We start from the raw sequence: 26,510 nt of genomic DNA on the forward strand, positions 1-26,510 counted from the left end.
CTTGTCAGGTATGTGACTTGCAGTGATTTTCTCCCATTCCGGGGGTCATCTTCTCACTTTCTTGATGGTATCCTTTAAAGCACGGCAGTTCTGAGTTTTAATGAAGTCAAATTTGTCAGTTCTGTCTTTTCGTTTCAGTGTCATCCAAGGCCCCAGTGCCTCCTCCAGGGTCACAAAGAATTGTACATCTATGCTTTCTTCTCAGAGTCTTACAGTTGTAGCTCTTGCATGCCTCCTTTCCAATATGTTGGCTCAGATGTATTTTCATCCTCAGGGTGGAAATATATACCGGCTCCCCCATCCGCTGAAGGAGGAGAACGTGGCAGGTGGATGGTAAGTTCAGAAGCCATACCCCGCCCGGCCTGGGGGTGCTCAGCCCCTCCGATTCCTCTGGTGGCTTTTATGTGCTGGGTCTGGGTCACCGAGTTCTGGATGCCTCAGTCCTGAAGAGGTATGCACCCGGCCGTGAAGAATTGGGGTATCCTCTCTCCACTTCTTAGGGTTCATCAAGAGTTATCAATGGATCAGACTTAAAAACAAACAAAAACAAAGAAATTAGTGATGGGGACAAAGTCCCATTCTCCCGTTCTTCCCTCCTGCCATGTTTCCCCACAGTAACCAGCAAAATGGGGGCCCTGCAGACTGGGCAGAGCCAAGGAGCACTTATGTCTGCAAGAATTGCAGCCAGATGTTTTATACAGAGAAAGGGCTGAGCAGCCACATGTGTTTCCACAGTGACCAGTGGCCGTCACCTCGAGGGAAGCAGGAGCAGCAGGTGAAGGGGCGCGCGCAGTCGGCTCTGTGCTTTCAGGGTTTCTGGCAGGCTTTCAGGGATTAGGTGACCGGATGTCATTTATCTCAGGATGGAGATGTCCCCCTGGGGGAAGCCTGGGCAGGGGGCCAGTAGTCAGGGCTGTGCGGCTCCCCGGGGTGGGGGCGGGCGGCCGGCACTGCAGGCTGGAGCAGCTCTTCCCCTCTTGCCCACCCGTTAATCTTAAAAAGCCATCAATTCTCTGCATTTAGGTGTTTGGCACAGAGTTTTGCAAGCCATTGAGACAGGTGCTGAGGCCAGAGGGGGACGGGCAGAGTCCCCCAGGAGCTAAGAAGTCCTTGGACAACACGGCTGCAGCCTCTTTGGGGATCCCTGTGCCTGTAGTTCCAGGGAACCAACCCTCTGGGAGCACCGCCAAGGTGGGTGCGGGTCAGGCTGCTTCCTTCCTGCTGCTTCCCCCACCTGCGTAAGGCAGAAGCTGGGGGGGGGGGTAGTCCAGACCAAACGTCAGAAAAATATCTGAGTCTGGGAGAGCGTGTTCATTCAGTCGTTACCATCCTCGGAGCTTCCTGGGTGCCTGCCTGTGGTGGCAGTGCTGCGGACTCTGGTGACCGCGCCCCCTGGGCCTGCCGGTCCAGCAGAGTCAGTAGACCTGTCCCCAGACAGTGGTGCCCCAGTGTGGGCTGGGCCGTGAGGGGGAGCGAAGGGAGCTGAGGGCACCCTGAGGGCGCACCGGGGACACCGCCTGAGGAGGTCAGGGGGGTCTTCCTGGAGGAGGGGTGTGGGAGCTGAGACCTGGAGGAGAGGAGGAGTGGGACTGGCGGGGAGGAGGGGAGATTGTGTGGAGGTGAGAGAGCCTTCCAAGTTCAAGTGACCGGTCTCTTCAGCCCATACTGGGGGGTCTCGCTGGACGAGCCCGTGCTCGACGCGGGGATGAGGTGCTCGGATGCCTTTGCTCGTCTCACGGGACCTGCTGCTGTATTTCCTCTGGTCATGCTGTGGCCGTGTCCAGCCCCCACTCTCTCAGGGCCAGGCGGTTTAACAGCTGAAACTGGCCTCACCTGTTCCCAGATTGCCCTGCATCAAGGCCTGTCCTTGAGGGCACGGGTGCAGGGGAGGGCTCCAGCGGCTTAGTTAGGCTCTGGGGTCAGGCTCAGGCGCGGGGGGCCCTGCTAGGCTCCCTCTTCTGAGGGTCCCAGGCGTGGTGTCCCTCTGTGTCGGGAGTCCGTTCTCTTTTCCCACTCTCCTGCCATCCTGAAGGCCGAGCCGTGTGGTGGGTGGCCTCAGGCGATCCCCTGAGTCCTGAACTCTTTTCTTTCCCAGGGACAAGAGAAAGACGGGGAAGAGAGAGACAGCAAGGAGAGCAGCCGGCATAGGAAGCGGAAGAAGCGCCCCCAGCCCGAGGCATCGTTCGCCCCTCCTCCACCCTCCTCATTTGGGGAGCCGGGCCTGGGAGGATGCCACCAGAGCTGTCTGCGGTCTCCAGTGTTCCTCGTGGACTGCCTCCTCAAGGGACTGTTCCAGGGCTCTCCTTATACGCCGCCCCCTATGCTCAGCCCCATCCGGGAGGGCTCAGGGCTGTACTTCAACACCCTCTGTTCCACCTCTGCTCATGCCGGTCCCGACAAACTCATCAGCAACATGCTTGGTGAGTGACGCTGGGCATAATTATGGTCTCTCCTCCGCGTGTGGCGGGCCTGCTGGGGGCCAGACATTCTCTCCGGCCCGTGGCTGTGCCTGGTGTGTGAGTCCCGCCGCTGTTCGGAGGTATCCCAGCACCCTCTGGGACCGGCAGCCTTCCAGGTGCTTGGAGTTTTACAGCCAGAAAGAAAATACAGAGACTGTTCAGCCTGTCCACCCTTCTGCCTGCCCTTTGAGTAATTTTTAACAGTTTGGCCGGAATAGAATTCATAAACCATATGAATCACCCATTTGAAGTACATGGTATTTCTTTAGTATACTCACAGGGTTGTGCGCCCATCCCACCATCTAATTTTAAGCCATTTTTGTCACCCCCGGAGGAAGCACCGTACCCATGCAGTCACACGCACCCCATTGCCCCCATCTCCCCAGCCCTGAGCAACCGCTGATCTGCTTTTGCTATGGATCTGCCCGTTCTAGACATTTTGTATAATTGGAATCCTACAGTGGGTGACGTTTTGTGTTTAGTTTATTCACTTAGCATCCATGTTCATCTACGTGATGGTACATGCCACGGCTTCATGCCTCTTTATGGCCCAATAATATCCCATGGTCTGGACGTAGCACATTTTATCTGTCCATTCATCAGTTGGTGAGCATTTGGGTCATTTCTGTCTTTTGGCTACTGTGAATAATGCTGCTCATGAACATCCATGTACGGGTTTTTGTTGGACATATGTTTTCCATTTCTCTCGCGTATATTCCCAGGACTGCAATTGCTGGATCATAGGGTAGCTCTGGGTTTAACCACTTAAGGAGCTACTGGACCATTTCCAAAATGACGGACCCATTTTAAATTCCCACCAGTGTCGTATGAAAGTTTCAGCTTCTCCACATCCCCGTCAACACTTGTGATCTTTCTTCTTATATAACCATCCTAGCATGTGTACAGTGGTTTCAATCTGCATTTCCCTGATGGCTATTGAGACTGAGCATCTTTCCGTGTAGTTACTGTCCATTTGTAATCTTTTCAGATCCTTCTCCCATTTTTTTAATTGAGTTGTTATCTTTTTATTACTCTGTTGTTAAAGTTTCTTATATATTCTGGAATTAAGCCCTTTATCGGATACACGGTTTGCAAATTCTCTCCCATTTTGGGCATGGTCTTTTCATTTTATTTGTGGTCTTGTTTGCAGGACTAAAGTTTTTTTTTTAATGTTTTATTTATTTATTCATGAGAGTCAGAAAGAGAGAGAGGGGCAGAGGCAGAGGGAGAAGCAGGCTCCCCGCCTAGCAGGGAGCCCGATGCGGGACTTGATCCCAGGATGCTGGGATCATGACCTGAGCTGAAGGCAGACGCTTAACCATCTCAGCCACCCAGGTGCCCCAGGACTAAAGTTTTTAATTTCGATGAAGTCCAATTCATATTCTGTCACTGGTGCTTTCAGTGTTGTATCAAAGGTTTTGCCTGAGCGAAAGTCATGAAGATGTTCTTCTGTGTTTTCTTGTTAAGAGTTGTGTCATTTTAAGTCTTAAATTCATGTCTGATCCATTTCAACTTGTATATATTGTGTAGGGTGGGAGTCCAAATTCATTCTTTTGCATGTGGATATCTATTGTTCCAATACCGTTTATTGAAAATACTGTTCCTTTCCTTTTGAATTGGCCTGGCGCCCTGTGGAAAGCCAATTGACCATAAATGATTTGAGGTTTTTCTCCCCCCCGCCTTTATTTTAAGATTGTATTTATTTGACAGAGACACAGCAAGAAAGGGAACACAAGCAGGGGGAGTGGGAGAGGGAGAAGCAGGCTTCCCACTGAGCAGGGAGCCCGACGCAGGGCTCAATCCCAGGACCCTGGGATCATGACCTGAGCCGAAGGCAGACGCTTAATGACTGAGCCACCCAGGCACCCTTTTTTCTTTTTTAATACAGACATTTACAGCTATAAATTTCTCTCAGAGCACTGCTTTAGCTGCATTTTACAAGTTTTAATATGTTATATTATTTTCATTTATCTCAAAGTATGTTCTGATTTCTTTGTTCTTTCTTTTTTTTTAAAGATTTTATTTGAGAGAGAGTGAGCGAGCATGAGTGGGGGTGGGGAGGGGCAGAGGGAGAGGGAGAAGCAGTCTCATCGCTGAGCAGGGAGCCCGATTCGGGGTTCGATCCCACAACACTGAGATTATGACCTGAGCTGAAGGCAGACACTTAACCAACTGACCCAGCCAGGTGCCTCTGATTTCTTTTTTGATACAGTGATTATTAAGGAGTGTGTCATTTAATTTCCACCTATTTGTGAATTTTCCAAATTGCCTTTTTTAAATTTATTTTTAATTTAATTCTATTGTGGTCAGAGTACATACTTTGTATTAGTTCAGTGCTTTTACATTTTTTGAAGCATTTGTATGGACTAGAATATGTTCTGTCCTGGAGAACGTTCCATGTGTAATTGAGAAGAATATTCTCCTGATGGTGGATGGAATATACTGTAGATATCCGCTATGTGTAGTTAGTTCAAGTATTCTACTTCCTGTTGATCTTCTGCCTAGTCGTCCTATGCATTATTGAAAGTATTTAAATTTCCAAGTTTTTTTTTTTAATTTATTTATTTGAGAGAGAGAGTGTGCACATGCATGCTTAGGGGGGTGGGCAGAAGGAGAGGGAGAGAGAGTCCCAAGCACACTCCACATCGAGCATGGAGGCCGACTCAGGGCTCGACCCCATAGCCCCAAGATCACCACCCGAGCCGAAACCAAGAGTCATTTGCTCAATGGACTGTGCCACCCGAGCGCCCCTCCAACTATTATTTTTTAATTGTTCATTTTATCCTTCTGTCATTTGTTGCATTGTGTATTTAGGGACTCCGTTTTAGGTGCATTATGTTTATATAATTGCCATATTTTCTTGATGGCTTGACCTTTTACCATTATGGTATGATATCATTTATCATTATTACAATAATTTTGTTATTTTCTTGAGTAATATTTTTTGTTTTAAAGCCTAATTTGCAGGGGCACCTGTGTGGCTCAGTCGGTTAATCATCCAACTCTTGTTTTCGTCTCAGGTCATGATCTCAGGGTCATGAGATCTCCCGGCGTTGGGCTCCACACTCAGATGTCTGCTGGAGATTCTCTCTCTCCCTCTCCCCCTCCTCCCACTCTCTTTCTTTCTCTCTCTCTAAAATAAATAAATCTTTAAAAAACAATAGAGTCGAATTTGCCTGACATTAGTATAGCCATTTCATGTCTTTTACGGTTGTTGTTTGCTTGGTATGGTTTTTCCTGTTCTTTTACCTTCACCCTGTTTGTGTCTTTGAAAATAAAGCAGGTCTCCTACAGGCAGCGTCAATTGGGTCATATTTTTTTATCCAGTCTGACAAACTGCCTTTTGGTTGGTCTGTTTAAGCATTCTCTTTTAATGTTCCAGTGACGTAGTTGCATTTATATCTGCCATTTTGCTTTTTATTTTCTATATGTCTCATGGCATTTTCTCCTTCTGTTCTTCCTTGTCTGCTTTCTTTTGTATTGAGTATTTTCTTGTACAACACATCCCTTCCTTTAATTAATTTTTCACTTTCCCTTAGTCATTTCTTAGGAGTTGCTCTAGGACTTAAAACATACATCTTAATTTATCAGAGTGTGTTCAGTTGTGTATTAACTTAATAAAGTGTAGGAACATTGCTATCTAATTCTGTTTCTTCTAACCCTTTTGCTATTATTGTTACATATATGCATATAACAGTGTTATATGTATATATATATATATGTAGATAATAGAAACCCAGAAGTATACTGTCATAATTATTACTTTATATAATTTTATGTTATATAAAAAAAGAGAATAAAGGAAAACAGGCATTATTTATAGAGTTTGTTATAGTACCCTTCTCATTAACCATTACTGATAACTTCATTTATTCCTGTGGATTCGAGTTACTGTCTGGGCTATTATTTCTTTACTCTAATGCAACTCCTTTGTGCTCTTTTTGCCACATATAGTATATTTCTATATTTTATAGGCCCACAATACATACTGTTTTATACAATTGTTTTTTAAGTCAATAAGAAAAGAAATACGTGATCATAATTTTATAATTACCCATATAGTTAACTTTACCAGCACGCTTTGTTTCTTTGTTTTGATTCACATTACTATCTCGTGTCATTTGCTTTCAGTCTAAAGAACTTTCTTAGTTGTCTCTTATCAGTATGGAGATATAATTTACATAAAACTTACCCTTTAAAGCATGTAATACAGTGGGTTTTATCACATTCACAGAACTGGGCAACCATTGTTACCATCAAGTTTCAGACATTGTCATCACCCCCAAAAGAAGCCCCACACTCATTTGCAGCCACTCCTGTCCCTGTCCCCCAACGCCAGCCGTAGGTAACCTCTAGTTTACTCTCTGTCTCTATAGATTTGGCTAATCTGGACATTCCATATACATGTATTCCTGCAATGTGTGGTCTTTTGTGACCGTCTCCTAGCATGATGTTTTTAGGTTTCACCTATGTTGCAGTATGTGTCAGTATTCCATTCCTTTTTATGACTGAATGATATTCCACTTTTACATTTTCTTTTTTAAAAAGATTTATTTATTTTAGAGAGAGAGAGTGGGGGGAAGGGCAAAGGGAGAGGGAGAGAGAATCTCAAGCAGACCCCCTACTGAATATGGAGCCCGACGCAGGGCTCGATCCCACAACCCTGAGGTCATGACCTGAGCTGAAACCAAGAATCAGACACTCAGCCAACTGAGCCACCCGGGTGCCCTTCCACCTTTACTATTTCTTATAAGACAGATCTAATAGCAACAAATCTCAATTTTTATTTATCTGAGAATGACTTTATTTCACAGTTATTTTTGAAAAGTAATTTGCTGGATATGATTCCTGGTTGACAGTTTTTTACTTTCAACAACTTGAATATGTTATCCTTCTGCTTTGTGACCTCCATTGTTTCTGACAAGAAGTCGGCTGTTAATCTTACTGGGGCGCTCTTGCATGAAACAAGTTGTTTTTCTCTTTTTACTTTCAAGATCTTCGTCTTTGCCTTTCAACATTTTGCCTATGATGGATGTGTCTAGATGTAGAGCTCTTTGTGTTTGTTCTGTTTGGAGTTTATAGAGTTTCCTGGATTATATCGTTTGTTTGTTTTACCAAATTTGGGAGGATTTCAGCTCTTGTATCAATGCCATGATACTTTACGTGTTTTTTCGTCCCTTTCTTCTCTCTTTCTGGTACTCTCATTACAGGTATTTTGCTGCACTTAATGATGTCTCTCATTTCCCTGAGGCTCACAACATTTTTCTCCATTCTTTTTTCTCTTTAGATTACATAATCTCCATTGATCTATCTTCAGATTTGCTGATCATTTCTCCTGCCAACTGAAATCTGCTGTTAAGCCTCATCTTGGTTATTGTGATATATATATATATATATATATATTTTTTTTTTTTTTTGACAGAGACACAGCGAGAGAGGGAACACAAGCAGGGGGAGTGGGAGAGGGAGAAGCAGGCTTCCCGCGGAGCAGGGAGCCCGATGCAGGGCTCGATCCCAGGACCCTGGGATCATGACCTGAGCTGAATGCAGACACTTAACGACTGAGCCACCCAGGGGCCCCTATTGTGATTTTTTTTTTGAAGATTTATTTCTTTTGGTGGGGGGGAGTCAGAGGGAGACAGACAATCTCAAGCAGGCTCCCCACTGAGCACAGAGCCCCATGCGGGGCTCAATCTCATGACCTTGAGATCATGACCTGAGCCGAAATCAAGAGTCGGACTCTTAACTGACTGAGCCACCCAGGCGCCCTGGTTCTTGTACTTTCTTTTAACCCCAGAATTTCCATTTGATTCTTTTTTAAAATCTTCTCTTAATGGTATTGTCTTTGATGAGAAATCATCTTATCTCCCTTTAATTCTTTAAGCATGGATACTGCAGGGAGAGGGGGTCCATCTCCTTGGATGCACCTGCCTAGAGTAGGGCACTCCAGGTAGAGCTTCTGTTACATGGAGCTGTGGGTTGGGTGGGTGACAGGCAGATGCCACAGACTCTCACTGTTCTTACCAATATTTGGTCATTTTCTTAAATGAGTATTTTCTTTTTTTTTAAGATTATTTATTTATTTATTTGACAGAGATATAGCGAGAGAGGGAACACAAGCGGGGGAAGTGGGAGAGGGAGAAGCAGGCTTACCGCTGAGCAGGGAGCCCGATGCGGGGCTCAATCCCAGGACCCTGGGATCATGACCCGAGCCGAAGGCAGACACTTAACAACTGAGCCACCCAGGTGTCCCTTAAATAGTATTCTCTAAAATGCTGTATGCCTTTAGGACAACTTCCAGAGACTTTAACTTACTCTTTTTTAAAAATAATTTTTATCAGTTAATTTGTTGTCTTGCTTAGTTCCTTACTCTGCTTTTTAGAAGTCCAATCCCTCCGTGCAATCTTTTTTTCTTTTTAATTGTGTGTTATCAGGGCACCTGGGTGGCACGGTCAGTTGAGTGACCACCTCTTGGTTTCAGCTCAGGTCATGATTTCAGGGTTGTGAGATCGGGCCCCACATCAGGCTCCATGCTCAGCACCAAGTCTGCTTAGGTTACTCTCTCTCCATCTTCTTCTGCCCCTCTCCCCTGCCTCTCTCTCTCAAATAAATAAATCTTTTTTTAAAAAATTGTGTTTTATCATAAGTTAACATGAGTCCCCCTTAAATGAGTAAGTATGCAGTACATCATTGTTGATTATAGGTACCACATTGTACAGTGGAGCCGTAGAGCTTATTCATCTGGCTTAACTGACGCTTTATGCTCATTGATTAGTAAATACGCATGTTCCACTACCCCCAGCCCCTGGCAACTACCATTCCACTTTTGATTATATGAATTGGACTATTTTCTTAAGATTTTTATTTGTTTTGAGAGCGAGAGAGTGAGCATGCATGCAGGTGGGGGGAAGGGGCAGAGAGAGAAGGAGAGGGAGAGAATCTCCAGCAGGCCCCATGCCGAGTGCAGAGCCTGTTGTGGGGCTTGATCCCAGGACCCCTAGGTCATGACCCAAGCCAAAACCAAGAGCCAGACACAACCGACTGAGCCACACACGCGCCCCTGAATTGGACTAGTCTAGATACTTACATAAGTGGAGTCATGTAGTATTTCCTTCTCTGTGACTGGCTTGTTCCACTTGGCATGATGTTCTCAAGGTTTATTCATGTTGTTGCATATTGAAGGTTCCTTTTAAAAAAAAAAAAGGTTAGCTAGTATTCCGTTGTATGTAAATACCACATTTTCCTTACCCACTCTTCTGTCGATGGACATTAGGTTGTTTCCACTTGGCTGTTGTGAATAATGCTGAGTAAACATGGAAGTGTGGATATCCCTGAGAGATTGATTTCAGTTCTTTTGGATAAATGCCCAGAAGTGGGGGGGCACCTGGGTGGCTCAGTTGGTTAAACGTCTGCCTTTGGCTCAGGTCCTGACCCCAGGGCCCTGGGATCGAGCCCCACTTGGGGCTCCCTGCTCAGCGGGGAGCCTGCTTCTCCCTCTCCCTACACCATTCCCCCTGCTTTTGCTCTCTGGCTCTCTCTGTGTGTCAAAAAAATAAGTAAAATCTTAAAAAAAAATACCCAGAAGTGGGGTTGCTGGATCTTATGGTAGTTCTACTTTTAATTTTTTGAGTAATCTCCCTACCGTGCAGTTTTAAAGAGCCTGCTTTTAGCTGCTCTGCAAAGGCAGGCAGAAGGGGTCCCCCAGATCACTTACGGTCAGTCTTCTTGAGACTTTTTGTTGTTGTTGTATGTTTTCTAGATCAAGTGGATGGCTCTTTTGGCATTTGCATGGTAAAGGATGACACCAAGATCAGCATTGAACCGTGAGTTGGAACAGACTTAGCACCTGAGGGTGGGTCCTTCCAAAGTGGGGGTGCTCTTACCTCCCTGCGGGCCAGTGTCCGTTTTTCCCAGGGGCTCCTTCATCATAGGGGATCCGGTCTAGCTACGGAGCCTCCCTAAGAGAGAAGTGGTGCACTTCTGTGCGTGTATGTGGGAAGCTCCCTCAGTATTCTTTCTGTTCAGACATACCGTAGCTGGGGCCAGAGGAACAGAATGCCCAGGACCCTGGGGTCCTACGTAGAATTGGTGGTGGTACCACCACGCAAGACTTTCGAGTGTCCGTGGAATGTGGCTCGATCAGTATGGACGTGGGTGTAGAAGCATGCCGGCTGTAAGCGTATACCTCCCCTGCCCTAGACCCAAAGTGACTCCTGAGGCCGGAGGTACAGCAATAAGGAAAACCAGAGGAAGGAAGGAAGTCCCCCCTTGAGAGGTTTCTGGAATGCCTGCACATTTCTGTCAGGGATGATGGACGCTGAACACGTCTGGCAGATGGCAGGGCTGCAGCCGGAGACCGGGGCACACCGCCCATCTCTGTTTCATTTCCCGTCTTGGTCACATGTGTATGTCTTGCACGTCTGTGTGTGTGGCCTCATTTCAGACACATCAACATAGGAAGCCGGTTTCAGGCTGAGATCCCAGAGCTCCAGGAGAGATCGCTGGCTGGAGTTGATGAGCACGTAGCTTCTCTGGTTTGGAAGCCATGGGGAGATGTGACGACCAACCCAGAAACGCAGGACAGAGGTTGCTGAGATTTGGGGCCCAAATTCCCGAGGGCCCTGCCGCCACCACCACCCCCCACCCCCCGCCATGTCTGAGGACTTCTGCCAGTTCTCCCCTCGGCTGAGAAGCAATACCCCGGGGTGAGGGGGTGGGGAAGGCTCGCCCTTGGTGCTGTGTGGCTTTTCCTGAGCCGCACTCCCCTGCCCCCAGCTGCCTTCTCACGCAAGCCCAGCCAGGCTGTTCAGAGCAAGTGCCAGGAGCAGGGTTTGTGCCCTTCCTCCTTGTCTCTCCCTTCCTTCCCTCATCCCGCTTTCAGCTGAGACGTGAGGAGGCCGGTGACAAGGAGCCCCCTCTCTGTGCTGTCGGGGAAGTCTCCTCCCTGGAGCTCGCTGACTCCTTGTGTCTCCTCTCACCCCCTGTGCTGGGACCGCTCTCCGGAAACAGTGACTGAGCTCTGCAACGTGGCCTGCTCCAGCGTGATGCCGGGAGGGGGCACCAACCTGGAGCTCGCTCTGCACTGCCTGCACGAAGCCCAGGGCAACGTTCAGGTGAAGTGGAGGCAGGGGTAGGGCAAGGGGGAGTCTGGAGAAGCCCCCTTCTCTCCTGGGGCCGGGACCAGCAGGTGCATGCCGTGTGCGGTCTGCTTGGGGGTTGGCAGCTCACGAAAAGTGAAGGCAGGCCACTCTCCTTCGTCCCGGTGACTTTGGGATTGGTGTGGTCCTTGTGAGCTGCAGCTGTGGGCTCGGTGAGTCAGCTGTCTGTGTGGTGCGACAACAACGCCTGGGGTCCTCGGAGACATCTCCGGGGCACTGGGCAGCTGGCGCCCAGGAGACCCATCATTTCGGGGCCTGTGCTAATCGGGTTTACTTATTGAGCTTTCTCTCTTCAATTAAAAACCCGTGTATGGGGCGCCTGGGTGGCTCAGTTGGTTAAGCGACTGCCTTCGGCTCAGGTCATGATCCTGGAGTCCCGGGATCGAGTCCCACATCGGGCTTCCTGCTCAGCGGGGAGTCTGCTTCTCCCTCTGACCCTCCCCCTTCTCGTGTGCTCTCTCTCTCTCATTGTCTCTCTCAAATAAATAAATAAAAATCTTTTAAAATAAAAAATAAATTAAAACCCGTGTATGAAAACCTCTGATGCAGTAGAACAGCCTCTGCCTCCTCCAAGGACCCTCTTCACAGTCTTGAGTAGTGAGAGAGGAAAAGTCCCATCACCTGAGGTCGGTCCCCAAGAATCAGTGCCACGGTCATGCTTTTTCTTGAGCCGAGAGGCAGCGGCCAGCACGTAGTAGGTGCTCAGCAGAGTGATCAACACATCTTTATGGGGTTCGACTGAATGCTTGGTAATGTGGTGGCACTGGGGCCAGGGCCGGCTTGGGGGCCCCAGTCTTGGTTTCATGCTCTGCTGCTGCCATCTTGAAATTCTTAATAAGTTTTGAACAAGGGCCGTTTTCATTTTGTGCTGGGTCCCACAGATCCCCTGGCAGGACCTGACTGTGGTTCCTCAGGGGAGCAGGACAAAATCCCTCTCTTTGTGGCTTACATTTTAGAAGAGTCAAAACAGGAAGTACATTTTAGAAGATGGCTGGATAATCGTTAGTGCTATGAAGGAAATAAAGGAGGGCAGTGGGCAAGGGCAGTGCTATTCCAAATGTTGGTCCTTGATGGTAAGGAGCGCGCACCAGAGTAAATCCACACACTGTCTCCTGCATCAGGAGCACGTTGCCGTGAGAAATCTACGTCAGCTGCACTCAGCAGTCTGCTTAGTGGTGTAGTCTGCGGGGCCACAAGTGGTTTACAGGTGGTGGCTGGTCCGTGGACCAACCACACTCCGGGTAGTAGGGCTAGGGAAGGCCTTAGGGAGAGCTGGAAGTGTCTTTGGAAGGAAGGAAGGAATGGAGGGAGACTCTTCATTGCATCCCTTTGTAAAGTAGCCTGCAACTCCTCTCGTTCCAGATTGCCCTGGAGACCCTCTTACTCCGAGGACCCCAGAAGCCGCAGACTCACCCACTGGCCGACTACCGCTATACAGGTGACTGGGCGAGGCTGTGGGTGTGGTTTTTGCCAGGCAAGACCTTGTGAACAGTCAGTCCCAACAGCAAGCTTTGCCTGTGCCTTTTGGGAGTTCTCTTGGGGTCTTCGCCTGTCTTTCCAGAAAGGCCTCTCCTCTTCCGGGCTGGGGTGGGGTGGGGGACTCTGTGGCATGTTTTCTTCTAGTTGCGTCCTACCATTCCCTTTCCGGTGGTTCCCTCGTGGGCTGTGCCCAACCTGGAAGGGGATGCCCCTGGCCAGGGGGAGGCGGAGGCAGGCTGAGCTTCAGCAGTGGGGCGCGCCAGCCCTGGAGTCAGGCAGTCTGGGGCCCTCCCCCAGCCTCAGCAAGTCCCTCAACTAGTGCCAGCCGTGGCTGCCTCCATAAAGTGCAGATCCTAACGGGCCCTACCTGCTAAGGTTTTTGTCAGGATTGTGGGAGATAAAGGAAATAAGGGGCTTAGCAGAATGTTTGACACATAACTATGCTTAGTGATGGCAGCTTTAAAAAGGAGGGTGGTCTGCACATCAGCCCTGTCCTGCCCCCCCCCACCCCCCCCCCCCGTGCTTGGCTCTTTCTCTAATAGGTTCAGACATCTGGACCCCCATGGAGAAGAGGCTTTTTAAGAAGGCATTCTGTGCCCACAAGAAGGACTTTTACATGATACATAAGACGGTAAAGTGAATGTGGGTGCGCTGGTGTAGGCAGGGCCTCGCCTCACGCAGCTGAGCCGAACTAGAGCAGAAGGGCCTGTTGGGGGTGACGCTCTGCTAGTCTCAGAAACGGTTCATAATTTTAAAACGCCATTGTTGTGAACACTTCCAAACAGTCCAGAAATGCATCAATGCTCAGTGCTCAAATAAATGAACGCTCCCATTCTGAACTTGAGAAATGCTCCGGTAAAGGCCTCCATGCCCCTCCCCACAGCCCTCCTTCTGGTGGCTAACCTTGGCCTGTTTGCTTGTGTGCCTCAGCTTTGCACTGCCCGTGCACATCTCACACGCATACGTGCGCATACTTATGAAAGGCTGAGATCCTACCTCACTGGATATCCTGCTGGGTTTTTTGTTCCTTTGTTAATCTGATGTACACAAAACTGCACATAATCAAAGTGTAACATTTGATGTTTTCGTGTATTTATACACCTACAAGACCATTCACGCAGGTCAAGATCACAAACACATCAGTCACCCGCACACGTTTCCCCCTGCCCCTCGGTCCTCTTTCCTGCCACCCCTGTCCCTAGTCCACTCCTTGCCTCCTTTCTGTCACTGTAAATTAGTTTGCGTTTTCCAGAGTTTTCTATGAATGGAATCGTCATACGATGTGCGCTCTGCTTACACCTAGCATCAGTGAGATCATCCGTGTTGTTGAGTAGCAGTCCTTCACCCCTTTTCATTGCCGGGGAATGTTTTATTGTGTGGGTGTACCACCATCTATTTAATCTTTCACCTGTTGCCACCTGGGTGGTTTCCAGATATCAGCAATTATAGGTACAGCTGCCGTGAACACTCATTCACGTACAGGGCTCTCAAGGACCAGCACTGTTTTTCTGCGGGGTAAATACCTAGCCAGGGGAATGAGTACATCATATGGCGAGTGTCATGTTTCACTTTGAAGAAACCACCACATGTTTATCCAAAGCGGTCGTAGCATTTCACGTGCCCATGGGCAGCTCACAAGAGTTCCTGGTGCTGCACGCCCTCCCCAGCACACCCCACCGTCAGGCTTCTTTTTGCCATTCTAATGAGCACAGAGCGTTCTCTCCCTGCGCTTCCTGGAAGACTAACGATGCTGAGCATCTTTTCACCTGCTTGTTTGCTTTCACTGTGCCTCATGTGGTAAGGTGTCTGCTCCCAATCCTTTGCCTATGTTTTTTGGGGGGGTGTTTGTATTTTTATTAAACTGTGGGAGTTCTTTATTTGTTCCGAACACAAGCTCTTCATCCAGATACCTGCTTTGCAGATGTTTGTTCCCGGTCTCTGACTTCTCAGTTTTGGTTCAACAGTGTCTTTTGAGGAAAAATTTTAGACTTTGAGTAAGCTCAGTTTATTAATTTTTCTCTTATGGACCATGCTTCTGGTGGAGTCTCTAAGAAACCTTTGCCTACCCAAAGTCATCAAGACTTTCCCCTACGTTTTCTTCTAGAAGTTTTATGGTTTTCAGTTTTACGTTTAGATTTATGACCTGTTCTGGATTGATATGCAAGGTATGGTTGGAGTTCTTTTTTTGCATATGCATATTTAATCGTTCCAATACCTTTTGTTGAAGAAACTACGTTTTCTCCACTCAACGGTCTTTGTACCTCAGCCAAATATCAGTTGGCCATATATGTATGTGTTTATTTATGGGCTGTCCATTTTGTTCAGTTGATCTATTTGTCTACTTTTTTTTAAGATTTTATTTATTTATTTGACAGAGAGAGACACAGCGAGAGAGGGAACACAAGCAGGGGGAGTGGGAGAGGGAGAGGCAGGCTTCCCACCGAGCAGGGAACCCGATTTGGGGCTCGATCCCAGGACCCTGAGATCATGACCTGAGCCGAAGGCAGACGCTCAACGACTGAGCCACCCAGGCGCCCGCTATTTGTCTACTGTTAAGCTGTTAGCATGCTCTTTATTACTGTTGATTTATATCATCTGCAAATAAAGACAGTTTCATTTCTTCCTTTCCAATCTGGATGCCTTTGATTTTTTCTTGCCTCACTGCACTGTAGAACCTCCAGTACCTTGTTCGTAGAAATGGTGAAAGTGGACCTTCTGGACTTGTTCATGATCTTAGAGGGAAACCAGCCCCTATTTTCCCTCTTAAGTATGACATTAGCTGTGGGGTCTTTGTAGATGTTGCTGATCAGGTTGAAGAAATTCCTTTTATTCCCAGTTTGCTGAGAGTTTGTATCAGTAAAGGATATGGGGTTGTATTGATAGTGCTTTTTCTGCATCTGTTGAGATGCTCATATGGTTATTCTTTTTTATTTTAGTATGGCCAATTATATTGATTTTTGATTGTTAAATCAACTTCACATTTCTGGAATGAGCTCCACTTGGTCCCGGAGTCTTGTCCTTTGTATATATATTGTTGGATTCTATTTGTTAATACTTGGTTTAGAAGTTTTCATCTGTGTTTGTGAGGGATATTAGTCTGTAGCTTTCTTTCCTTGTAATATCTTTGTCTGGCTTTCATATCAGGGTAATGCTGACCTTATTGAATGAGCTGGGAAGTATTCCCTCCTCTTCAATTTTTTGGAAGAATTTGTTTAGAATTAGCTTTATTTATTCCTTAAATATTTGGTAGTGAAGCCACCTCGGCCTGGAGTTTTCTTTGTGGGAAGGTTTTGAAGTGCAGATTCAGGTTATTTCATAGATGTAGGGCGATTCACATTACCATGTCTTCTTGGTAGTTTTTGTTTCGAGAAATTTGTTCATTTCTTCTAAGTTGTCTGATCTATTGGCTAAAATTGTTCATAATAGTCTCATATTGTGCTTTTTATATTCATTGACTATAGGGATGTCACCTCTCTCATTCCTGATATCAGTAATTGGTCTTTTTTTTCCTGACCAATCTGGCTATAGATTTACCAGTTTTACCGATTTTCTCAAGAACACCAGCTTTGGCTTGTTGATTTTTTTTCTATTTAATTGATTTCTGCTCTGCTGTTTATTATTTCTTTTTTTTAAGATTTTATTTTATTTATCTGACAGAGAGAGAGATGGAGAGCAGGAACATAAGCAGGGGGAGTGGGAGAGAGAGAAGCAGGCTTCCCACAGAGCAGGGAGCCTGATGCGGGGCTCGATCCCAGGACCCCGGGATCATGACCTGAGCCGAAGGCAGACACTTAACGACTGAGCCACCCAGGCGCCCCTGTTTATTATTTCATTTCTTCTGCTTGCTTTGAGTTTAATTTGTTATTCTTTTACTAGCTTCTGAAGGTAGAAACTGAGATCATTGATATGAAACCTTTCTTCTTCCCTAATATAGGTATTTAGTGCTACAAATTTTCCTCAAAGTACTGCTTTGATACATATGTTGGGTTTTCATTTTTATTCAGTTCAAAATACGTTTTCACTTCCCTTTTGATTTCTTTTTTGACCTATGAGTTATTTAGAAGTGTGTTATTTAGTCTCCAGATATTTTAGGATTTTCCAGAGTTCTTCTGTTACTGACTTTTAATTTAATGTCTCTGTGGTCAGAGAAATACTTCATATGACTCAAATCCTTTTAAATTTTTTGATCCTTGATTATGGCCCAGAATATGGTCTACATTTTAGTAGATGTCCTGAATACACTTGAAGAAGGTGTATCCTGCCGCTGTTGGCTGGAGCTCCAGAAATATCAGTTCAAGGGCGCCTGGGTGGCTCAGTTGGTTAAGCAACTGCCTTCGGCTCAGGTCATGATCCTGGAGTCCCGGGATCGAGTCCCGCATCGGGCTCCCTGCTCGGCAAGGTGCCTGCTTCTCCCTCTAACCCTCCCCGCTCTCATGCACTCTCTCTCTCTCTCTCATTCTCACTCTCTAAAAAATAAATAAATAAATCTTAAAAAAAAAAGAAATATCAGTTCAAGATGGTTGATAATGTGGTTTGGGTCTTCCATCCCTTTACCATTTCTTTGCCCTAGCAACTATTGGGAATGGGTTATTAAAATATTTGGCTGTGACTATGGATCTATTTTTCCCTGTAGTTCTTTTTTTTAAATATTTATTTATTCGAGAGAGAGAATGAGAGAGAGAGCACATGAGAGGGGGGAGGGTCAGAGGGAGAAGCAGACTCCCTGCAGAGCAGGGAGCCCGATGCAGGACTTGATCCAGGGACGCCAGGATCGTGACCTGAGCCGAAGGCAGTCACTTAACCAACTGAGCCACCCAGGCGCCCCTTCCCTATAGTTCTATCAGGTTTTGCTTTGTGTATTTTGAAGCTCTGACTTAGATGCATGAACATGTAGGATTATGTCCTCTTGATTAATTGACCTTTTTATCATGATGAAATGATTTCCTTTATGCCTGGTATTATTCTTTGCTCTGAAATCTATTTTTCTGCTATTATATAGCCAACTACCCCAACTTTCTTATAATGGATGTTTGCATGGTATAACCTCTTACTTTTAACCTATTTGTGTTTTTTTTTTTAAGATTTTATTTATTTATTCGAGAGAGAGAGAATGAGAGATAGAGAGCACGAGAGGGAAGAGGGTCAGAGGGAGAAGCAGGCTCCCCACTCAGCAGGGAACCCGATGCGGGACTCGATCCAGGGACCCCAGGATCATGACCTGAGCCGAAGGCAGTCGTTCAACCAACTGAGCCACCCAGGCGCCCTAGCCTATTTGTGTTTTTATATTTAAAGTGTGTTCTTCTAAGTAGCATGTATTAGATGGTGCTTTTTTATTTGTTGTAATCGAAGTATAATTAACATGGAGTGTTATATTAGTTTCAGGTGCACAATATAATAATTCAGCACTTCTGAGCTCATCAAAATAAGCATGCTCTTGATTCCCATCACCTATTTCCCCCTCCCCCCACCCACCTCCCATCTGAGAACCACCAGCTTGTTCTCTGTGTTTAAGAATCTGTCTTGGGATGCCTGGGTGGCTCAGTTGGTTAAGCGACTGCCTTCGGCTCAGGTCATGATCCCGGAGTTCTGGGATCGAGCCCCGCATCAGGCTCCCAGCTCAGTGGGGAGCCTGCTTCTCCCTCTGACCCTCTCTCCTCTCATGCTGTTTCTCTCTCTCTCTCTCGCTCTCTAATAAATAAATAAATAAAATCTTTAAAAAAAAAGAATCTGTCTTAACTGTCTTTTTTCTTTTTTGATTTGTTTCTTAAATTCCACACATGAGTGAGATCATACGGTATTTGTCTTTCTCTGACTTATTTCTCTTGGCGTTATACTCTCCAGATCCATCCATGTTGTCACAAATGGCAAGATTTCATTCCTTTTTATAGTTGAGTAATATTCTGTTATATGCTTTTTAAAAAAATATCCAGCCTTTTTAAAATTTTTTTTTAGAATTTTTTTGAAAGATTTTATTTATTTATTTGAGAAAGAGAATGAGATAGAGAGAGCATGAGGGGGGGAGGGTCAGAGGGAGAAGCAGACTCCCTGCTGAGCAGGGAGCCCGATGCGGGACTCAATCCTGGGACCCCAGGATCATGACCTGAGCCGAAGGCAGTCGCTTAACCAACTGAGCCACCCAGGTGCCCCTCCAGCCTTTTAATTAGGGTGTATTTAGACCATGCACGTTTAACGTGATTATTGAGATGGTTAGGTTCAAGTCCATCACCTTGCTGTGTATATTCTGTTTGACTCATCTGTTCTTTGTTTCTCCTTTTTGCAATTTTTCTACCTTCTTTTGGATTAATGTAGTAAGTTTTAGGATTCCATTTTATCTCCTTTATTGTCTTATTGGCTATAACTCTTTATTATTTTGGTGGTTGCTTTAGGGTTTATACTATGCATCATTAACTTACCACTGTCGAACCTTCAAGTGATTTGATAGCACTTCATGTGCAGAATGAAAACCACAGAGTAGCGGGCTTCCATCTCTCCTCCTGGCCTTTATACTGTGATTGTCACGCCTTTTATATATGTTACGAACCCCTCAATACCTTGTTACTGTTTTTGTTTGAACAGCCAACTATGTTTAGAGAGATTTAAAATACAAAGTCTTACATTTTTACCCACATAGTTACCATTTTTACTGCGCTTGCATCCCTTTGTATGGATCCATGTTTTCATCTGGCATCATTTTCCAGAAAGAAATAGATGCGAATCCTTTACCACTTTTTGTGGTTCAGGTTTGCTGGTCATGGATTTTTCCAGCTTCTTTGTATTGAAAAAAGTCTTTATTTTGCCTCCATTTTTGAAAGCTGTCTTTGCTAGGTATGGAATTCTAGTTTGACAGGTTTTTGTTGTTTTTTTTTTTAATTCTTGAAGTCATTTAAAGATGTTGCTCTATTTTCTTCTTGATTTTGTTGTTTCCACCAAGAAATGTACAGATTTTCTTGTCTCTGTTTCTCTGTATAAAACATGTAGTTTGTTTGTTTGTTTGTTTGGTGGCTGTTTATATGAATTTCTCTTCATCCCTGGTTTTGAGCAGTTTTATTATGATGTGCTTCAGTATGGTTTTCTTCATTTTTTTTCTTGTGGTTGGGGTTGGTTGAGCTTCTTAGATCTGTGGGTTTGTAGGTTTCATTAAATTTGGGGAAATCTGGCCTTCTTTCTTCAGATATTTGTGTCCCTCCCTTGTCCTTCGAGGACTCCATTGACTGTGTGTGTTTGTGTGTGTGTGGCTTTCTGCACTTGCCCCATGGCTCACTCATGCTCTTTTTCATTTTTCCCATCTGTTTTTCCTCTGTGTGTTTCATTTTGGATGGTGTCTATTGCTGTATCTTCAAGTTCACTCATCTTTCCTCCTGCAGTGCCAAATCTACCATTAATCCCATGCCGTGCAGTTTTCCTCTCGGACATTATGGTTTTTATCCCTAAAAGTTTTCTTTGGGTCTCTTTCATATCTTCCATGTCGTTACTTAAATTTTTGATCAAATATTATGCAGACATAATAAATTTAATGTCCTTCCCTGCTAATTCTAACATCTGCAAGTATTCTGGCTTGATTTTGACAGATAGATTTTTCTCCTCATTATATGTCATATTTTCCTGCTTTTTTGCATGCCTGGTGATTTTTCACTGGATTCCAGGCGTTGTGAATTTTAGCTTGTTGGGTGCTGGATATTTTTGCATCTTATAAATATTCTTGACCTTTGTTCTGGCACAGTTACTTGAAAACAACTTGTTCCTTTTGGGTATTGCTTTAGGTTTTTTAAGGCGGTACCAGAACAGCTTTTTGTTTACAGCTAATTATTTCTCATTTCTGAGGTGATAACCCTTCTCATTACTCTACCAGTATCCCATGAATTAGGAGGTTTTCCACCCCCAGCTGGTGGAGACAGGCACCGTTCCTGGCCACTGAGAGCCACAGACACCTTTCCCTCTGATCCTTTCAGATGGATCTTTACTTAGCATTGGCTTGTCTCTTCACACCCACTTCACTGAATCCGTGAAGGGAACTCTGTCCAGATCTCTGGCGTTTTTCTCCGTGCTGCTGTCTGCTCTGCTGTCCTCTGTCCTGTGGACTCTCGCCACCTTGGTCTCCCCAGGCACTAGGCTCCTCTCAACTCAGGAATCTGCTGGTCCCTCCCCCTGGGCCGTGGTCTGGAAACTCTCCCAAGGTGGTAGTGTATTTTCTACCTCTCAGAAAGATGTTTTTTGACTGATGCCTAGGGTTTTACCAACCACTGTTTCCTATATTTTGTCTATGTCTTTTCATTGTTTGGGATGGGAGGGAGATCTAGCTCCTCCTATTGCTCCATCTTGTTTGGAAGCAGAAGTTCAACTTTTTGGCTTTTTTTTTTAAACTTAGTACTATTTCCTAGATGGGCAGGGGATGTACTATTTTGACTCTTAGTTTGTGACGACACACAAAGCTGAAAAAATTCACACAGAGAAGGTATTTTCTGAAGTGAGCTCCAGATACTGGGATGCCTGGGTGGCTCATTCGGTTAAGCGTCTGCCTTCGGCTCAAGTCATGATCCCAGGGTCCTGGGATGGAATCCTGCATCTGGCTCTTTGCTCAGTGGGGAGCCTGCTTCTCCCTCGGTTCCTCCTCCCACTTGTGCTCACTCTCTCACTGTATCTCTCTTTGTCAAATAAATAATCTTAAAAAAAAAAAAAAGTGAGCTCCAGATACTAAATGGCCCATTGAATTTACCTGAGAAATGTTCCTTCTGGAGCAATTAATAAACTTTTCCATCCTGTTTTGTTTTTACAGATTTTATTGTCACAGAATCACTTCTTAGTGGAGGGAGGAGCAAACGGTGGGGTCTAAATGGCCAGGATCAAATTGTGCCCTCAGAACCTCTTCCTTCTCTCATGGGCCACTTCCCTCTGGACTTCAGGGCCCTGCCTCACTGTCGCAAAGGCTGTGTGGCCCCCCACTGCCTCAGGGCATTCTGCTTTCATGAGTCCCAGTTGGCAAACACGTGGCTCCTAGGCATGATGGCGCCACGAGCATCCCTGTAATATGCCTTCCAGTGCACCTTCCCATAGGGGAGGATCCCTGAGATGAACCTGCCCCCTGGGTGTGCAGGGCTTAGCCAGTGTTGGCTGTGGTGGCTTCACTCTGAACCCCTCGCCACCTGTGAGGACTTTGTGGTTCTCTGCCCCTTGCAGTGAAGGGGCATGCCAGGCTGACACAGAGAGACATTGCAGGAAGGCTTTCAAAAAGTGACTGGCCCCATGGGGAGGGGACTTTAGGGCGTCATGGCGACACTTGAGGCTGCTCGTGAGGTGTTGCCCATAGCCGCCTTCTGTTTTCCTTCACTAGATTCAGACAAAGACTGTAGCCCAGTGTGTTGAGTATTATTACATCTGGAAAAAAATGATCAAGTTTGACTGTGGCCGAGCCCCAGGACTGGAAAAGAGGGTCAAGAGAGAACCAGATGAGGCAGACAGGACAGAAGCAAAGGTAGAAGGTCCAGGGGAAGGTGGGGCTGGAGTTCGGTGCAGATCGGGATGGCACTGCCCATCCAAGTCAGGGAAGGGGGAAGGGCGCCCACTGGGAAGGGCTTCCCTGCTCAGCCTAGAGGCTCCCTGAGAAGGGTGGAGGGTTGGCACCCTTCCATCGTCATTTCTGTTCCTCTGCAGGTCATTTGCAGCCCTCGGGAGAGGCCCAGCCACCGTCCCACTCCTGAGTTCAAGATAAAGACGAAGAGTTACAGGAGGGAGTCCATTCTCAACTCCAGCCCAAATGCCGGCCCCAAGCGGACCCCTGAGCCACCGGGGAGTGTGGAGGGCCAAGGCGTCTTTCCCTGCAGAGAGTGTGAGAGGTATCAGCCCTGTCCCTGGATGTGCCCACACCACCTCCTCTCAGCCCCCCTGGCGGCCCTTGGGCAGTCCGCTTCCCCCTGCTCTGACTTGTGTCCTTTGGTGACTTCTCAGGGTGTTCGACAAAATCAAGAGTCGAAATGCCCACATGAAGCGCCACCGGCTTCAGGACCATGTGGAGCCCATCGTCAGGGTGAAGTGGCCTGTGAAGCCCTTCCAGCTGAAGGAGGAAGAAGAGGAGGAGGAAGAGATAGGGGCTGACATCGGCCCCCTGCAGTGGTGATTGGGGTGGGGTGGAGGGAACCGGGGCAAGCCAGTCTGGATGGGGGCCTCCAGCCTCGTCACCTTTCCCCTTGGCCTCTCCAGCGGGTTTGGGGTACCCCTCTGCCTCCTCCCCACCCTTACGGTCCCTCACTTGCCAGCCTGGCGTGGAAACGTGGGCGTTTGGCCATAAATAGGCAGGAGAAGCCCCCAGTCGTTAGACCGCTGTTGGCTGGTGCCAGAGTCTCCAATCTCCTTCGGTTTTAATTAGTCTCTTCCTTTCTTTCAGTTCCACTCCTCTTAGAGCAGGGAGGCTTAGGTGGGGCGGGGGGGTTGGAACAAGGTAGATCTGGGTAGCTCTTAAATCTTTGCCTCAGTTTTGGGGTTTGGTTAACATTTGTTAGATAAGGCCAAGACGTAGAGAATCAGTGGGAAGATACTTTCAGATCTCCAACATGTTGGGGCCCCCTCACCAGGGGAGTCTCTCTGCATTCCAGATTCAGTCCCTAGTCTTGCAATGACTTGTACATTGTTAGGTTTTTTTTGTACGTGTCGACTTGTAAATCTTATTAAATTGGGTTCTTGAGCAGCTGTCTTCTGGCTTCCCCGGCCTGTTGATCTGACAAAGGCTTTTGAGCCCCTGCTACTCGCTGGAGCCACAGAGATGAGTAAGCTGAGTCCCGGCCCCAGAGGAGAGGAGCCGGGGGCTTCGTACACTCACCCAGCCAGCATTTAGTAAGCACCTACCATAGAGCATAAGCCCGACCGACTGCGCCCAGTCTGTGCAGTGGGGCTACAGTGACACAGGAGGAACAAGGCCCCTCCCCTTGTGGGACTTCCATTGTCCGAGTGAGAGAGTCGCAGTGATGAATGAGTGAAAAGGTGATTTGAGATACTGATTGTGGGGATGCTCGTGGCCACGGGAGCAGGGGAGGCAGCATGGGCTGCCGGGGTCGGGATGCGTGGTGGCTCCCGTGGCTCAGCTGTGAAGTCAGGTGCACCCACAGGGGCGAGCCTCAGCCTGTCGGCTGCCGCAGCAACAAAAACCACCTCTTCCTACGCCAACACCCAGACCTTGGGAGGCTGCGGGGAAGAGAGCCCATCCCTCCCTCTTGTCCCTTCCGAAGAGCCAGGAGAGCTTGTAGCAGCCCCTAGCAGGACGCCCCTCCTGTCCCACTGGCAGAGCCCATGCTCTTTCTCCACTGATCCCCAAGAGCTGGAAGGAAAATGGCCACAGTTTTCCTGGACACTCAGGCTGTGTCTCCAGGAACGGGGGGAAACCAGTGTGATCCCCCAAGTGTGTTGCCACTGGGTCAAAACTGGAATTCTGTGTGCAAGGAAAAGAGGAGGAGAGGGCTACGGGCAGGGAGACCGTGTGTCCACCACAGGGCAACATAAAATAAAGCGGGGAGCCAAGTCCCGGGCAGGGTCCGAGGCATGGCACACAGTGGCCGGCCAGGGAAGGCCACACCGAGGAAGCTGCTGGGGCCAAGGTCTGGACGGCTAGTGGAGGGTGGTCCAAGAGCCTCCAGCTCCTCTGTGGAGCTTGTAGGAGGCGAGATGGCAAACACAGACAGTAGGCATGGTGGTAAGAAGGTGAGCCAGTGGCCTGGGCTGAAGAGGGACAGAAACTCGGGGAGCGGGGAAGCATCTTAGGTGTAGACTCAGCCTTGCTGGTGGGTCCCCTCCCAGGGAGAAGTGGTAAGGGAAAGGACAGGTCAGGGCCAGCATGGCAGCTCTGGGGCTCGGCACCTGAGTAGATGTCAGTAAATCAGATGGGGAAGAGCAGGGATACCTCAGAGGACTGATCACCTCGAGGTGCGATTGGGTCCATCGTAGTGGGTGCTGCGTTCTGAGAGACTATGGGGGGGGGGCAGGAGCAGGGCAAAGCGTGGTGTCAGGAGCCATCCCGGGGGGCCGTGTTGCGGCTAAATAAATCTTAAAGCCGGGGCAGGAGGGGGAGCAGAGGAGTAAGTTGAGTTTGAAGGACTTAGGACCCTTGTGGTTAAGGGAAAGGGCTCAGGCTCAGGCCTCCTAGGAACCAGAATTTACAGCCCGACTCCTCTTCTTTCTTTGTGATCTTGGGCAAGTCACTTTCCCTGTTTCAGGCTCCGTGTTCTCAGTCTGTGAAACGGGATGGGAACTGCCTTCCCCCACATCCTGGTTCAGTGAAAAGACATAAATGACGCATCTAGCAGGGTGCACTGCAGGAACAGAGCCGTTGCCATTAAATGGGTCCTCCTGCTCTTATTGTTTGGGTCCCGCCCTGAATGACAAGCTCAGCTGCTGGAAATGAAAGACCCTGACTTAATGGGCGGGTGGTATGTTAGTTCTCTAGTGCTGCATAACAAATTGCCCTGAAATTTAACAGCGTTAAACAAACTGGAGCTTTTATAAATAGCACCACTCAGCCGGACAGGGAACCGAAACTGCTTGTGGTAATCCAGACTCTCCCCACCACCCCCACCTGATCTGCTGTCAGAATACAGTGGCCACCACAAGAAGGTGGTCTGAGAGAGTCTCCCGAAGTCAGAGCAAAGGTTTCTTGTGAATTACTCCCCCTCAGCTAAGCCCCATCCTCACCCCCAAATAATAGCTTTTTCTCACCCAGTGGTCCCTGGGTTATCTGCATCTGAATCATCTGGGAGTCCTGTAAGAAAATGTATATTCTTGTATCCTGCCACCGACTTTCATAATTGGAATCGTTGGGGGTAGGGCCCTGGAACTTGAATTTTTTTAAAGAAGATTTCATAGTAGAATCGTTTTTAGAGTTTTCAGAAAGATTGTGAAAATGGTACTGAGAATTCCCATATACTCCACACCCAGTTCCCCCTATTATTTCTTTTAAAGATTTATTTATTTGAGAGAGAACTCGAGTGGGGGGGAGGGACAGAGGGAGAGAGAGAACTCTTCATGAAGACTCCCGGCTGAGTGCAGAGCCCAACTGAGATCATGACCTGAGCTGAAACCAAGAGTCAAGCCGCTTAACCAACTGAGCCACCCAGGCTCCCCCTATTAATATCTTAGATAAGTATGGTACATCTGTTATGATTACCGAACCAATATTGACACATTATTATTAACTAAAGTCCATACTTTATTCACGTTTCCTTAGTTTTTACCTAACATTCATCTTCTGTTTCAGGATCCCACCCAGGACACCAAATTACATTTAGTGGGCATGTTTCCATAGGCTCCTCTTGGCTGGGACAGTGTCTCCAGCTTTCCTTGTTTTTAATGCTTTGACAGTGTTGAGAAGTCCTGGTTAAGTGTTTCGGAGAATATGCCTCAACTGGGGTTTGTCTGATGTTTGTGATTAGATGGG

At 47.2% G+C, this 26,510-nt stretch overlaps 1 protein-coding gene across 6 annotated transcripts in view; it reads left to right on the top strand.

Annotated features, from left to right (window-relative positions):
• Window positions 1-23,780, top strand: part of ZNF541 (zinc finger protein 541) — a 43,441-nt gene extending 19,661 nt beyond the window's left edge. For 4 of the 6 annotated variants that reach the window (XM_025849974.2, XM_073886656.1, XM_073886654.1 and 1 more), the window contains 12 exons: window positions 275-333; window positions 616-775; window positions 1,024-1,191; window positions 2,096-2,420; window positions 10,219-10,282; window positions 10,903-11,045; window positions 11,469-11,572; window positions 12,980-13,055; window positions 13,639-13,727; window positions 22,425-22,565; window positions 22,745-22,926; window positions 23,039-23,780. In XM_025849974.2, the coding sequence (XP_025705759.1) occupies window positions 275-333; window positions 616-775; window positions 1,024-1,191; window positions 2,096-2,420; window positions 10,219-10,282; window positions 10,903-11,045; window positions 11,469-11,572; window positions 12,980-13,055; window positions 13,639-13,727; window positions 22,425-22,565; window positions 22,745-22,926; window positions 23,039-23,207 (1,680 nt within the window). In that variant the 3' untranslated portion in view covers window positions 23,208-23,780. The remainder of the gene's footprint in view (window positions 1-274; window positions 334-615; window positions 776-1,023; window positions 1,192-2,095; window positions 2,421-10,218; window positions 10,283-10,902; window positions 11,046-11,468; window positions 11,573-12,979; window positions 13,056-13,638; window positions 13,728-22,424; window positions 22,566-22,744; window positions 22,927-23,038) is intronic. The other 2 variants (XM_073886657.1, XM_073886658.1) reach the window with 2 other exon arrangements.
• The last annotated feature ends 2,730 nt before the right edge of the window (window positions 23,781-26,510 follow it).

This window comes from Callorhinus ursinus, unplaced genomic scaffold (genome assembly GCF_003265705.2).
Source record: "Callorhinus ursinus isolate GAN/ISIS: 27379988/994484 unplaced genomic scaffold, GSC_fseal_2.0 scaffold71, whole genome shotgun sequence".
Lineage (NCBI taxonomy): Eukaryota > Metazoa > Chordata > Mammalia > Carnivora > Otariidae > Callorhinus > Callorhinus ursinus.